The sequence below is a fragment of the Gallus gallus genome, chromosome 5 (assembly GCF_016699485.2).
Source record: "Gallus gallus isolate bGalGal1 chromosome 5, bGalGal1.mat.broiler.GRCg7b, whole genome shotgun sequence".
Classification (NCBI taxonomy): domain Eukaryota; kingdom Metazoa; phylum Chordata; class Aves; order Galliformes; family Phasianidae; genus Gallus; species Gallus gallus.
Window position 1 is genome coordinate 15,791,966 of NC_052536.1, and position 15,611 is coordinate 15,807,576.

General features: G+C 39.3%; 1 protein-coding gene across 19 annotated transcripts in view; it reads right to left on the bottom strand.

Moving 5' to 3' along the window:
* Positions 1–15,611, bottom strand: part of KMT5B (lysine methyltransferase 5B) — a 54,650-nt gene that overhangs the window by 38,187 nt on the left and 852 nt on the right. For 13 of the 19 annotated variants that reach the window (XM_040701739.2, XM_040701735.2, XM_046942335.1 and 10 more), the window contains exons 2-8: positions 13,757–13,999; positions 12,763–12,910; positions 4,107–4,272; positions 3,005–3,114; positions 2,215–2,381; positions 1,490–1,509; positions 1,192–1,328 (exon numbers count right to left, since the gene is read on the bottom strand). In XM_040701739.2, the coding sequence (XP_040557673.1) occupies positions 1,192–1,328; positions 1,490–1,509; positions 2,215–2,381; positions 3,005–3,114; positions 4,107–4,272; positions 12,763–12,910; positions 13,757–13,916 (908 nt within the window). In that variant the 5' untranslated portion in view covers positions 13,917–13,999. Of the gene's footprint in view, positions 1–1,191; positions 1,329–1,489; positions 1,510–2,214; positions 2,382–3,004; positions 3,115–4,106; positions 4,273–7,890; positions 7,956–11,319; positions 12,911–13,756; positions 14,003–15,611 lie in introns of those variants that run through there. The other 6 variants (XM_015286821.4, XM_040701730.2, XM_040701742.2 and 3 more) reach the window with 5 other exon arrangements.

The following is a 15,611-nucleotide window of genomic DNA, read 5'->3' on the forward strand; positions in this document are numbered from 1 at the left end:
GTAGATTCCCAAAGCAAGAATTACACAATTTTCATGTACTTTAAATCCAAAGATGACACATTTCTCAAAGTATTCTGATATATGAAGTTGGTCCATCCTGAAACTGAAAGTATATATTGATATTACATTGAAGAACTTGAGCAAAAAGAAATGACCCTCCACGTTGGAAGGAAAAAGCAATTGCGATGTTCATCTATTCAATACTTAGCAGCTCCCAGGACTGAAGTACATCTTACCTAGAAGCTCTAAAGACAAAAGCCTGAGACTGTACCCTTCGCTTAGAATAACCTACCAACATCAAATAAGCTTTGAGGTCCACACCAGCAGGTTTTCCCCTTGAAGTGCAAGAACTGTTAGTAACCAAACTACATAGGAAAAATGAAGGATAGATTATGAAACTATTTACATAAGTGTGCATTAAACTATTTCTCAATAGGATTAATACTTTTGTCCTTTGTAGGATTCTTCTCTCTACCGTCAGCTCAGAATAACAGAATTATTACAGGTACTGCATACTGTCTCTTGGAACCAAGTGAGGTTGTCACATCAAACCTTCACACTCACAGCAAGCTGAAATTTCAACACAGCAGAAAACAGAAGAAACAACTATGAAATTCCTTTGAATGATTTAGTTAAGTTAGGTTCAGACAATGAGTTGAAAAACAAGTAAGTTTGCTACTATGGTGCTACAAATAGATATAAGAAAATACTGTCCTAACCAGCAGACATTTAATACTCAAACTCTACAGTTCTGATGAGATAATGTGAAAACTACTTAGATTGTCTTCATCAGAACAAGACTTCAGATCAACAAAGAAGAGACTAATGAAATTTACTTTGTTCTAAGAGCTGCAGTCAGCATCTGGTTGCTAATGGGCTCATAATATCTATAACTACTTTTCTTTCCAATTCTACCTTATTCTGAAAAGGTTATTTCAAAGATTCTAGATCGCTTTTTGTTATTTTGGCTATTTCCAGGGGAAAAACTAAAAAAAAAGAACAGAATACAGGAGTTCTTAGCAAACATGACTATTCAGTAATAATTTGAAAAAAAAATAGTTGTAATGAATAAAGAAGCAATAATAACGGGCTGAAGAATTGCGTACTCATAACCAACTGCCTCTAGTTTTACAAAATACATTATGAATATGCCCAATTCCATTGGAAAGACTTGTTTACATCAATGCATACCTTTCACAGGTGTAACATTCGCAGTATTCGTTATTTTCTCCAAAAAAGCCATCTCCATAGTAACAAGAGATTTCTTCTCCAGGTTCAATATCTCTCAGAGCTTTCACGCATGCTGTATCTCTGCCAGTTGACACAAACTTGAGAAGAGGACAGGAAGTGGAGGGGGAGGGAAAGAAAGGCAAGTCATTAAGGTTGAACAGTAAATAAGAAAACAAGCAGCAAAACAGCCGGGTAGGAAAAGGTGCAGGGACAAAGGAAAAAAGCGGGGGGCTTTATTTATTTTTAATTTCTTGCTTACCTTACAGTTAGGTCTGCAATCTGAAAAAGGTCCAAAAGATAAAGTCAATTAACTGTTGATAAGACCTGAAACATGAATAGTTGTAGATATCTAAAGTAAGGATTCACTCTGACTTCAGTAACTCTACAATCTCAACTAAATACTGGGAGTTGTAGCACTGCATAAAGCTGTATATCAGGAGATAACCACTTTGATATAGTTTGGTTTCTGAACTCTTCCCTACTCTACCACAATTTTTCAAATTCCCTCCTCTTCAAGGTAACAGGATTTATCTTAAATCCTACCTGCTCTTCCTTCGGAATACTAATGCAACAGAATCAGTGAAGCTTCTGTGTAAGAGTTTAAAAAAAGCACAAAGAGTTCACCCAATACGTTATTATAACGTAGACTACATTCAGAAACTTCGCTATATTAACAATTCAGAATAGGCCTCAATATGCTCCACTAATTCAGCTGCCAGCTCCAAGGTCCCTGTGAAGGAAGGAGGCATCACTTTCCAGAGCCTCTTTAGAGTTTCTCAGTTCACAGCCAGTCAGCTCTGGTTTGGGAAGCTCCCAACAAGAGTTCTACGTTACACTAGTAACACTAGTAACCAGTATGCGTGATTCTGGTGTTTTTTCTGATGCCCTGTTGTGATCTAGTTCACTTACGTTGTTCAGATCACTTGTGTTGTTTCTGAACAGAACTGCTTGTGCCACTTAACAGTTTAAATACTTATTACTCACCATGATTGATAAACGCAGCAGGACCAAGCCACAGTTGTGCACAGTTTTTCCTTGTGGAATACATTACACTGAAGTCATTTTCCCCATGTCTCAGCAGCATGTTTTCTTCCATTTCTGATAGTTCAGCAATACAGCCAACAAGTAGTTCTATTTTATCATTCCGTTTCCTTTAGTATAAAGAATAGTAAAAATAAGCACACACACATTTAAGAAAACCCCACAAAGTATAACAGCATGGTATTTTTTCACAAAAGCACAAGACAAAAATAATAGGCTAGGTAGACCTTCTCTTCTATATGAACTAAATGATTATGTGTAGTGGCACAGTAACAATTACACAAAGTCTGACAGACATTATCCATCATTGTTTCTGCAGTCTCCTGAGGATGCAAGCAAGTAACTGCAAGAGTTTTGACTACCTCAGCTTCTACAGCGTTAAAATGACAAAGATTTTTTCATTCTTACTTATTCCCTCAAGCCAAACCTTTCAAGTGCAAAACTCTTCTTTTATAGGGACTGCACAGCACTCTAATCAATACTGTGCTTTAATAATTTTCTAGCTATTGAAAAGGTTTTGAAGCAGGCCTCCTGTTTCTCCCTCTCAGAAGGTCCTTCAAGATTTTCAGCATAAAAAGTTCCTACACAAAAATTTTTAACACACTTAAACACGAAGTTTCCACTCCAATTCCCTCATTACAATTTTAATTCTAAATCACATTATATTTTTTTCCATTAACTCATTCAAAATAATTGGTAGAAACAGAATGTACCGGTAAGCTGTACTACTTACCATTCTTTCGTTGCAACTATTTTGGCTCCATTCTGCTCAGAAGAATACCGATTACAAGGCAGTATCTCAAACCCACTGTCAGTTGCAAACATTCGTAAATAAATAAATACCTGCAATGAAAGAAAATAATAGCATTCCGTTAAAAGCAAAACAGTAGCAGTGAGGAAAACATATCTACGTTCAAGAAGATCTTTTGGGTCCTGAAGAACCATGGAGACCTAACAACCTTTTTAAATGAGACCTTATTCTTTCCAGTTCTGAACAAGATATTATTTCCATGAGAAATCCAGCTGCTGAGTTCAGGGATTGCTGGACCAGACAACAGTTCCAACCAGTTCCTTTGGGCAGCTTTAGTTAAAAATGCTTTGGGAAAGCAGGATTTGCTGCCTACTTTCTTCTATACTACTAGATTAAATCTATTTTATAATAGGAAAAGGCCACATTCCTTTTGGTTGTATATGCAAGCAACAAGTTGAATTCCAGAAGGAGATTTTTTTTTTTTTTTGAAGTTGAACAGTACTGCAATTTCTTTGCAACTCTGCACGTCAACAACCTTTATGTTTTACACAAAATGATTTTGGGGTGCTCAAGGTAGAGGAAGAGCAATAATGTTCCCACATAAAGCTCCTACACACATTAACAATTGAGCCACTTGAACTTTGAGGTACCAAGGCTTCTCCCTTTACTTTCCTTTGACCCACAGTTTGATTTACAATGGCTGTAAGTTTAAAAAACAAACAAACAAAAAAAAAAAGCAATAAAAAACACAGTATAAAAATAAGTCCTCAAAACTTCTGTTTCTCAGCAGCAGAGCTTCTCTCTTCTGCCTAGGACTTAAGCCAACAACAAAAGAGGCAAACGTGTTTTCCCTTCTATACGCCTATGAAATAAACAGCAGAGGAAAGTTAGTTTCCCCAATGCTCCTTCAAGTTATTTGGGTTTTAAGAAACACAAGAAGTTCACGTTAAGAAAGCATTCAAACAAGCAATATGCAACTGCAGAGGATTACTTGACTTTGCTATTGCTACATTTCTATGAAACTTTCACATTTTCTTAGCCTTTCAACCATCTGAAAAAGCACATTAATTACAAATACACCTACATGTTCTTTGAACAACCTTTCCTGCATTTTGTTCTTGTTAAGAAAATAGTGCCGGGCCCAGTCACCTGACGTCAAGGACTTGAAGGCTTTTTCTAAGTGCTCATCTTTCTTAAAACGTTCAATCACCTCTTTTAGTTCTTCTTGCCTTCCTTTTATAGGTCGAAATCTGAAATAAAGAACAAAGCTATTCCAGTCCACTGTTATTCATTTGCAGTTCTTCATCAGATTTTTTGCTAGCCAGATGAATATTCTGCTCCTTGCATAAAGAAACCAACTGTTATGCAAGCAAACCACAGACCCTCGTTTTCAGAGTTAATGATAAAGGTTCCAAGCTTGCTACTTGAAACTTTAAAACCTTCCATTCTGCTGAGCCAATTTATGTATAAAATGCATTGATGATAAGATCAACCATCATTGAATAATATTTCTCTATAAAACAGAAGTCAAAGAACGAGTATAATGGAAGTATCACTGTCCTAATTTTCCTTATCAATTTATGATCACTGTAAGTACACAAAAAAAACAACAAGAAAATAAATTGGATGCTGTAAGTTTTCTAGTCACACTAATATCGAGCGATCTATGCACAGTTCTGGTTTCTGTAGTTGAAGAAGTTAACAGCTTTTGACTAAATCCATGAGATTAAGATCTTCTTAAATGTATACCAGTTTCATTATCTCTAGTGGAGAATTACCATACTGATCTTACTTCCTCTTACTTACCAAATGAAGCCTGTATTTGATCATAAAAACAAAAAAATAGGAAATAAATTACTTAAGTTGGCAGAAGGAAACCTCATCAGCTCCCTAACCAATAATGTTAAGTGTTGCACATCTCAATTTTAGTTTAATCACAAATAGCAGATAGTGAAGGGAATACAACTTCATTCATGAGGAAGAAGGATGCTATATTTTTGCTCCTAATACAAAAAATAAAGACCTCCTAACAGGAGCAGTGTTTCCAGGGGCAGTGCAGGTTATCAGCTTTCCATGCTTTTATATAAGCATCTTCTCTGAATTCTCCATTTGAAAAAAGGTCTCTGCATTATAATAACTCTACAATTCTTTACATCTTTTTGAATACTGCAAAAATTATCAGCGTAACCTTGTGAGCTTTCAGAACAGAAAATACAGTAGGTAATTCGGAGAAGATACGAGGTAAGTATTCTACCTGCTGAGATAACATCTAACAAGACTACAGTATTTCTAACAAGAAATAGATGATGCACTTCTAAAACTTACCTACTTCAAAGTGCAATAAATGTATTGCCAGAAATTTTCCAAACATCTTCTTTAATGAAGAACATTCTTATCCCCTCTCCCCCTAAGCAAAACACCCAGCAAGCCTTGGTGCAAAAGACTCCCTTCAGACTACAGATGAGGTGACTGTCATTTTGTTCTGTTACACCATGTCTTCTTCACCTAACAGTAAGACATACAGTCAGGTGAAAATCTCCTGGTTATTCTAAAAATAAGAAGGAAACCTCCCCCAGATTTGAGTGCCAAAACTCACAGAGCTTCCTCAGATACCAAGGGAATTCAGAGTGAGGTAAACTACATTTGACTAGTTTCAGAAAAGGACTTACTCTTGTAATGGCAATCAGAAACACCTTTTGCAATAGGGAACAATTTGTACTCCTATCATCACAAGCACAATACACACACCTGCAAGCACAAATATGACTGGACAGCACTTTACTTACACCTGTAACTACCAACTGCACAAGAGGAAGAGACGTGGCATTTAATGCTAAGATTTGGGCTTTGGCGATTTCAGTTCTTTCTGGGCTAAGTGAATGACTGCTCTCTCCTTCTCCTTTATTGTGTTTAAATGTTTTTTGTTTGTTTGTTTTTGGAGCTAAGTAATCTGCAGGAACAAAGATAGATGGAAAAGCCCTCACATTCAATACTGTGTTAGCATTGGAGATATGCACATGCTGACAGGCACTGTCACACATCAAGAAGCAGTTCAGTTTATGCCAGCTAGAGAAAGCAGTATCCTAACTCCCTGCAAGAAGGGAAAATAGAAGGCATGGTAGATGGAAAACCTAAAAAGAATTAACGCCCTATGTTTTTAGTAATTAGAACACCTTATAGCCTCAAAGTGGCTCCCCTGTTTCACTTCTAGAGAATGATGCATTGTGGAAGAAGATGACCAGACTTAATGAGTTACCTTAGGTAGCTCAGGAACAGGCACTACCCCTGTATACCCCCACAGGTTACATCAGCAGGGGTTTCTCCATGTTCTTTTTTCAGGCATTCTATGCTGCTACCAGAGTCCTTTCAAAAGTCTAGCAGCAACTCACATAACATCATTCCAGACAAGTAGAAATACTACATACACAAGTCTTGAAAAGACCAAAAAGAAAGCTGCAGAATGGTTAAAAGAATGGTAAAAAACAAAACCAACCAAAAAACACCTTGAAATACTAACAGGTCAGATAAACGTTACGCTGTATGCCAATCATTTGAAATCTGAAACAGGGACTTTCAAAGGACATGACTTAGAAGCCAAGGGTTCAAAAATACTACCAAGGATCTCCCGCAGCACCTTTATCACACGTTTTACTGAGATGACTTCCACGGCAAAGGAGCAAAGGGGAAAAAAAAAAAAGCACCTAAGAAAGCAATGGAAGCATCCACAAGTATGTGGAAAGAGACCAGAAACCAGCAGCACAACACAGACCATCCAACTCCACAGGTTCCCAACTCAACGAAACAGAATGATGCTTTGCACCCTGAGCAAGCGAGTTTTTCCACAGCTCAGCTGCAGGCACGAACCACAGTATACAAACTGCATAAAGTCTGAGATAAGCCAGAATACCACAACCAGATTTCTCATGTTTCACAGGGACATCACCACATACACTGTAACAGGTACGCGTTGACTTGAGACAAAGGATGCCAGCAGGCCAAGAAAGCCTGAAAGCTGAATCTTCCTTGAGAATGTGAGACTGCTGCATTTAATATAGATGCTTCACTTCTCCAAAGAGTGTTATGAAATAGAAACTTATTCATTAGACTTTCCCAGCACTACCTACCACAAAACCAAATAGTTATGAGAAGCTATTCTCAGTACTATCTATGATTTTGGTAGTACAGAACTTCCTCGTTCACACATGACCATGAAAAATCTACTGATGTGCTCAAAGCATCCACATGACTGTTTTCCAACAGCATGAAGACAGCCTGAAAAGACACTGTAGCCAAACATTTAATAGCTGAGCAAAACCAACCAACCAACCAAGGCTTTTAAGTGTCAGTAAAATGGGAGGCTACTTCAAAGAAGAGAAATGAAGAGATGAAAAGAGCACAAGAAAAGCAAAATGAACAAACCAGCCACTCATCAAGACTCAAGAGTCAACTCAAACCAGAATCACGTCCATCCAAACTTCTGGTTTGCTCCCATGAATCACACCTTTGTAAGATTCCATCATGAGAATTGAACAAGATGCTCTCAAATTTGAATCTGAGCACAGGCACAGAATCCTTGAGCCATCCTACAAGCAGCTTCAGGGAAGCAGGTCTCACAGAGCATAGAGTTTGCTACTGAACAGTCTGGCTGTTCCAAGTAAGTTACAAATGCAAAACTCAGCTATCACAGTACCTTTAGAGAAAGACTAATCACCCTTCTTCCTGACAAGCTGCAGAATGGAAACTTCTTAAATTTCCCAGCAGAAAGCGATCTTATCCCTGTTAAGGGCCAAACTGAGGCTGTCTCAACAAGCAAGATGTAAGAAAACGGCTTGATGAAGCACAGCTCTTCCTCCCTCGTTTCCTCTTACCTCAGGAATACTTAAAGACTCTTGAAACTCCAAGGTATAAAGCCAAAGGTCAGTGAGATGCTTGCCTATAAAGGAAGTTAAAGGAGAGGTTCTGGTAAGTTCAGAAGCACAGTACCTTGCTCAGCCACTGAGAGCAGTGAGTTTGAACAAAAATGGATCCTGAATGAGTTTCAGTATGAAAGCCCACATAATGCATGCACCTGACAGCACCAAAGGACGTTACCACTAAACTTAATTCTTAAATTCTGACTGGGAAAAACCAGAAAGAGTGCATTTGTCAAAACACAGCGTCTCGTCAGTCTCTTATCTTCCAGACAAAGTGCTTGTTATTTTTCTTCAGTAGTTGTGGAAAGAGAACAAATTACTGCTTCTCTAACTCCAGAGATTCAGCACAAAAGCTAACACTGCATGACTCTTAAGCATTTCAAGTCCTCATAACAAGTTGAAAAGTAGTACCTACTTAACATTTTTTCCAACCTGTAGTAGGAGTACCTTAAGTAAAAACCAGCTCCATAAAAATAATTTGTGTTTAATCTCCAGTGCCATTATCAGGAAAAAATCCCATATTCCTTGAAGGCCAAAGGTCAAGACTGCCTTTTTTTGAAAAATGAAGTAGTCCACTTTATTTAAGTTTCTTGAACTCAAAAATGTACACATACCACTGCACGCAAAGCTCAAATCCAACCTAGATAGAAGTAATGAAAATCCTAGCAGCCACAGAAATTCATTCTCCATAGTACAGTTGACAAATAAATGCATTTTTAAAATAGTGAGGACAGAGGCAGTTGGGAGAACCCACATTCTTTCATTCTACCACGTGGAGTGGCGGGGTGAAATTTAACTTAACAGTCAGCACGACTACTGTGTGTAAGCCACTCCATCCTTCAGAGATGTAACACTTTTACTGCCAGTGCAGCTAGAAATACAACTAGAAAACCTGCTTAAGAGTAGGGTTTTCTTGTTTGGTTGGTTTTTAAAATCAAAAGCATTCAGCAGCACAACAGCTAACTCCAGCAGAGTCTTTGGGAATGGGAAGAGGAGGAAGAGAACCAGGAGCAAGCTTGATAACCTCACTGAACTCACTTATCAGGAAAATGTTTAAAAAAAATAGAAGGAAACACATTTTACACAAAAGTCAAACAAAACCACTTTTGGCAGCAATACACAATGGTGTCTGAAGAATTTAAGAGCTTCAGAGTGAAAAAGCGTATTGCTACCTCTAATGCAACATCTCCACCGCACCATGCAACCTCCTGCAGTAGGTGTTAAGTGCCTTTTTCCACATTTAAACTCCACTCAGTCAAGATGACCCCTCTAATTACTATACTTAAACGAGCTGGGGAGCAGAGAAGAGATTCAGTACAGATCACCAAATGCAAGTGAGTGGAACTGCTTTGCCCTTTTTGTCTTGACTGCTGCTCCATGACTAAGGGATCAGGAGTGACACCCCCTGTCTTGTTCAGGAATGACTGCCTGTTTCCCTAAGGCCAGCAAATGCTCTTGGCACTGCTGAGAGAAAGCAGCTTCCAACATATATCATCCCCAGAAACTTCATGTTTTCTCTGGAAAACTGTCATTCTTAAAGCTTGCTCCTCCTTCAGGAGAAACCAGCCATCCCATGTGCCAGCCTGCAGCTTCACAGAAAGCAGCAATGTGGAGCTCAGAAACACAAGTAGATTTTCCCAAAACAGACTACAATGCATTTGACTTCCAGTATTACCAGGAAATTTAAATGACACTTGGAAGTGCTCTTGGTATTCCCAAGCACGATGCTTGAGCTTTAGGGAACCAGGAATCAAGAGCAATCAGTAACAGCAATCACATGATCAGGAGACTGGCTCAAAATTTAAATACTAACACACTTGTATACAATATAGTCAAAGGTGGATTTGTCATATAGGCAACTTCACGACTCAGCCCTCAGCCTTGGCTTTTTACAAACCTCAGTTTTAACCTCCAGTGTTTGACAACTTTGAAACCAGGAAATACTAGTTTTCAAAATAATGGGGTTTCTTTCCACAGACAGAACAAGCATACAAGACTACGTTAATCTTAGAGCCAGGATAGCCTTTATCACAAAAAAGGCTGGATATAAAAGGATTCATTTAAGAAGTGAAAAAAACTCTGAGAGTATCTACACTGGACAAGAAGATACTTCCTTAAACATGGGTGGCGGTTTTGTTTTTTTTCTAATTACTAACATGTTATTTTGCAGGGATATGAGCTATCAAACTAGGGAAAATGACCAAAAGCCTGGAAAGAAGGGCACAACCTTTGGAAACAATCTGCTTTCTCTTGGAAAACCAGAATGATGAAACAAATAAAGTTACTTTTAAGTAAAGCCATTAAAGAATTTCTAGAGCTACGTTTTAGGCACGCTATCAAATCCCTGGCAACAAGACGATATTTCAGAGGAACAGTGGAAAAACTCCCTAGGGAATCTGACTGAAATCTTTTGATAACTAGCTTTCAGCTCTTTGACATATTACTGACACAACAGCTTACAAACTACCAACCCAATTCCCAAGACAGTGGACACTGAGGAATTGTGGTACCTTCCTCTTACTGCCTCCAGGAAAAAACAACCAACCAACCACACAAAAAGCACACTCAGGTTCCTGACACTACTTCAGTATAAAGAAGATGTAAAGAAAGAAGCTCAGGAATTATCTGGATATTTAACTACAATGTTATAAGTTTCTTCTCTAATCAATATATCATGGGAAAATCAAGCCAGCTTTACAAATTCTTCAACTAAAGGAATGAAGTACAAAGAGTGCTTATATAGAAAAAACTTTTACAAACAAAAATGCAGATTTGGCTTCTAGAAGCAAGATAAAGTACAACTTCAGTAAGCAATCATGAACTCACGCTGGGCTGCTAGCTGCTAGAACATTTTCTGTGCACTACCAACAGCCAAGCAAAACTGCCACAGTCACTTTCATGCGTGTCTTCAAACAAACTGGAACATGGGATGAGGAAATATTTCCATGCCTTCATATGCAGCTATTTTATTTTAATCTCAGTTTATTACACAGATGATGTTGCTAAGATTTATGTGGCTATACCACACTGAAACAGAAGATACCCAACATAAGTTGGAACCTTTGTTTTTTTACTACAAGCATATATGTGGTACCTGAATACATTTGTTCTGAATTGGGTCTACAAACATTCACATCCCCCCCCACCTTCCTTCAGAATTACACGAGGAAAACAACTCTACAAAGTTATAGAAACACTACATCTCACTAGATGGAAGGAAGGTGGTCCAAGCTAAGTGGCTACAGTAATAAGCAGAAGTCATCACTACACTGAAAGACAAACAAGAACTACGCTGAGAGCTGAATTTTGATTCATTGTAATGGTAGAAACTCTCTCAGTAAGACATCAAGATGACAAACTTCTGGCAGAAGTTGTAAGCCTCACCTAAATATTTCCCATAGTGCTCCAAGATTATTAACTATTGTCCTTGAAGGCTGCCTGTAACTGCACTCCAAGCCTAAGAAAGGAAGAAACACATGATGATAGCCTTTGCATAGTCTTCTGTTGCAAATCAGTAATTCAATAAGTATTTCACACCTTGAGAACATATCATTTACAAAAGCAACTTCTCCAGCCACTGACAGATACATAATTTCCTTAGCAAAAAGCAATAGAATTAGCTGTTTCAGAATAGCTATACACTACCACTCATGCAACAACAAGAAGGGCTTTTGATCATATGTCTATCTCAATTGACCTCTGGAAATACAGATACAACTGAATATCTACCTAGACACTGTTTTGGGCACAACATGCTACTGTAATCAACAGCACAGAAAGAACAGAAAGAATGCTGGGATACTCCATAGAAAATAAGAGATCTCCCTGGAATAAGTCTTTACAGTTATTAGGAACACCCTGCTACAACTTCAGGTGCAACTCACCCTAAGACTCTGCCACTCATCAGCTTGTCACACAGACACACACACACTCACACACTATACTGAACTGATAGTCTGGTGATTTGCCCACGCTATACAGGTAAACTGTTCTTCTAAAATACCCACAGCAATGAGTTGCAAGGGTTGAGAAGCCTGCTTCTCATGACCTGGCCTAGAAACCCCAGCTCAGACCAAGATCCTCCATTTGTTCATACAATAACAAACACATAGTTCCTTGTCCTTAGAAACTTAGCATTCGTGCACAGCCTCCCCAGTAAGCCAGCAACACAGATCTTTTAACAGAATACACTTAGACAAGAGGCACGCAACAACTAAACCACAAGCCCACCCTGAATTTAAGCCAAGTATTCAGGCAGGTGCATAACAGTATGTGGAAATCTAGTAGGAAGGTTCCAAATGTGCACACCAGTTTATCTTACATATACACAGACATAATTGAGTAGCATTTCTTCAGCATGGATCTGCAAGATCTTGGTATCAAGTTGCACTAATATTGGAACTCAGGAAGTAATCTCAAGATATTATAAAAGTTGAAAAGAAAAAAAAATCCCTGGCCATAAAATAAACAGGAAATACACCACACTCCCCAAACACCAACTTCTGTCTTTGAAATACTATTTCAAATGGCTAAAGGCTTAAAACTGAGAATGAGTTAACTGTTTAAGCTAGAAAAGCATCTATTAAGACATATCTTTAGCAACAGCTTCTGCTGTAGAGCCAATAGGAAGACCTGTGATAGCATTACAAAACCATACGGCTACAGAGCTTTAAGTTCCAGTCTCACACGCAGTGTCATTCTAAAGGCAGAATCCACCAACTGCCATTGTTTCAGACTTCTGTAAACATGCAGGAAATTCCACAGTTATCATCTTAATTGATGTAATCAGAGGACGAATTCTTTTCTAGAAAAGTAAAGACAAGTTACCTAGTATTCATTTTGTGTGTCTGAAAACCTAAGTAAGGATCAAGAACCAAACTAGTCGCTAGGTCATCGTTTTCACACAGTTCCTTGGCAGACATTCCAGAGGAAGGCACATAACGACTCTGACCCTCAAATCCTGAAGCACCACTACCTGCAAATAAGAAAGCATAAACCAGGTATCATTTATGGAATGTTCTGAAACCCACCTACATTAGGGGGAAGGGAAGGCTGCAACTGAAGTTTGGATAGTAAAAAAAAAAAAAAAGAAAGAAAAAAAAATCACAAAGGGAGAAGCAGAAGCACAGTTCATTTGTAACTCTTGCTTTTGTTGGTTATTGTAGCTGACAATGGAGAGAGCATTTCAGAATGTATTTTTATGGGCATCTTATTTTTATGGGCTTCCTTCTCTCTCCACCTCCCCACATACAAGCATATTCCCAGAGTACATAACCCAGTCATACTTGCCTCTAAAGTTTAAGGCCTCCGAGTGTGACAAAGCCATGAAAGTTTAAGCCTGACTGTCCTAAAATTTGAAACAATGGTTTTTCCAAATTTCTATTTCATTCCTCACTTAAGTCAATAGCAAAAATAAACACCCATGTTCCTTAAAACAGCTCTCTAACTACTACTGATACACGTGACTTCACTGAAAATGGGGTTTACTTCTACACAAACAAATGTTCACTAAAAGTTGGGCTAGTAACTCGAGTCATATCTGTTATCTCGCTCCAATCACACCAGTTCTCAGTAAGTGCCAAACATGTATTTTGCACACAACCAGCTTCAGATTAATTTATGTTCTATTACTCTCGTTTATCTTTTAAACTGAAGAGATCATATTCCCAAAAGGAGTTACAACATCCAACAAATACAAACAATCAATACTTCTGATGAGAGTTACACGCACACCTCTTTTGTGAATTAAGACACAGTAGAAGCCTGGCACGCAAACCGATAGATGAAACACAACCATCAAACTGCATAAACATGTACGTACATCTGCTTGATCTTCTCTCAACTCCATTTTTGCCAGACCTGGGATTCTCCTTTCCTGTGTGCTGCAATTTGGTTTGATTCTGCACGTGGTCGTTAGATGCCCTGCTTCCACTCCTCCTGCCATTCACCACCATGTTCTTGGATTCTCCCAACCACTTCATGCCCACAGACAACCTGACCCAGTTGCATTTAGTCACTTTTCAAAAGGCTCGGAGAAGTGGATGAATAATTTCTGCTCCAATACCTACTGGAAGCAAAACATACACATCATTAGAACTTACAAGGAAATCTGTTTCCAAGACAAAGCTTTAACACATACACACACACACTTAAAAAAGTAAAATGACGATCTGCATTTGCATTAGGAAAAAAGAAAAGTTCACTAGCACTGGTACAAGGAGACAAGGAGCTGTTGTAAACATGCACTGTAGCCCTGAAACTTGCTGACATATCTCAAAGCAAAGACAGAATTCTAAAGCTGATAAATGATTAAGGACAATGTCTGTATAAACACACCCCTATCTAATTATGCACATACACACACACAGAGAATCATAGAATGGCTTAGGTTGGAAGAGATCTCTAAAGATCAATTAGTTCCAACCTCCTGCCATGGGTAGGGCTGCCCCCCATGAGGTCAGGCTGCCCAGGGCCCAATCCAACCTGGCCTTGAGTGCATCCAGGGATGGGGCATCCTCGGCTCTGTGGCAGCCTGTGCCAGCACTTTATCACCCTCTGAGCAAAGAATTTTTTTTCCTAACATCCAGTTTAATTTCTCTTCTTTTAGTTTAAAGCCACTCCTCTTTGCCCTACCCACTCCTAGACCTTGTAAAAAAGTTGTTCCCCTTCCTGCTGATAACTCCCTTCAAGCACATGCATCAATATATGCGTAGCTATGTGACTCCAGGAAACTGAGCGTTTTCACACATACACCCAATTAAGGTTATATTTCCTAATAAGTGTAGTATGCAACCTGCTTTGAACTCTACAGCAAAGACTGACATTATACAAACACCCTCCAAAAAGTAATGAAGTATTAAAAAAAAAACAAACAAAAAAACACCCAAACCCACAGAAAACCAACAGCATTTTTAGAATGGGGGTGGAGGGAAAGGTTAAATTCTCATTTAAAAACGGTATGTAGCTATATCCAAAAATCCCTCAGTGATGACCCTAGAGGACCCAGGCAGTTTCTGGTTTATGTGACAAGAACACAACAACACACCTGGCTCAATGGGCCATAATCACAGAATCACTGAAGTTGGAAAAGTCCTCTAAGATGAACGAGTCCAACCCCAGCCCATCTCCACCAGGCCCACTGACCTCATCCCTCAGTGCCACATCCACCCTTTCCTTGTACACCTCCAGGGACGGTGACTGCACCACCTCCCTGGGCAGCCTGTGCCACTGCATCACCACTCTTTCAGAGATGTTTCCTAACATCCAATCCGAACTTCCCCTGGTGCAACTTGAGGCCATTCCCTCTCATTCTATCACTGTTACCAAACAGAAGAGGCTGACTCCCACCTCCCCGCTACTTCCCTTCAGGTCGGTGTAGAGAGCAATAAGGTCTGCCCTGAGCTTCCTCTTCTCCAGACTCAACAATCCCAGCTCCCTCAGCCACTCCTCATCAGAGTTGTGCTTCAGACCTCTCACAGCTTCACTGTCCATCTCTGGACACACTCCAGGGCCTCAACGTCTTTCTTGTAGTCAGGGGCTCAACAGTGAACACAGCACTCGAGGTGCGGCCCCACCACAGCTGAGTACAGGGGGAGGATCACCTCCCTGCTCCTGCTGGCTGTGCTGTTGCTGATACAAGCCGGGATGCTGATGGGCTTCTTGGCCACCTGGGCACA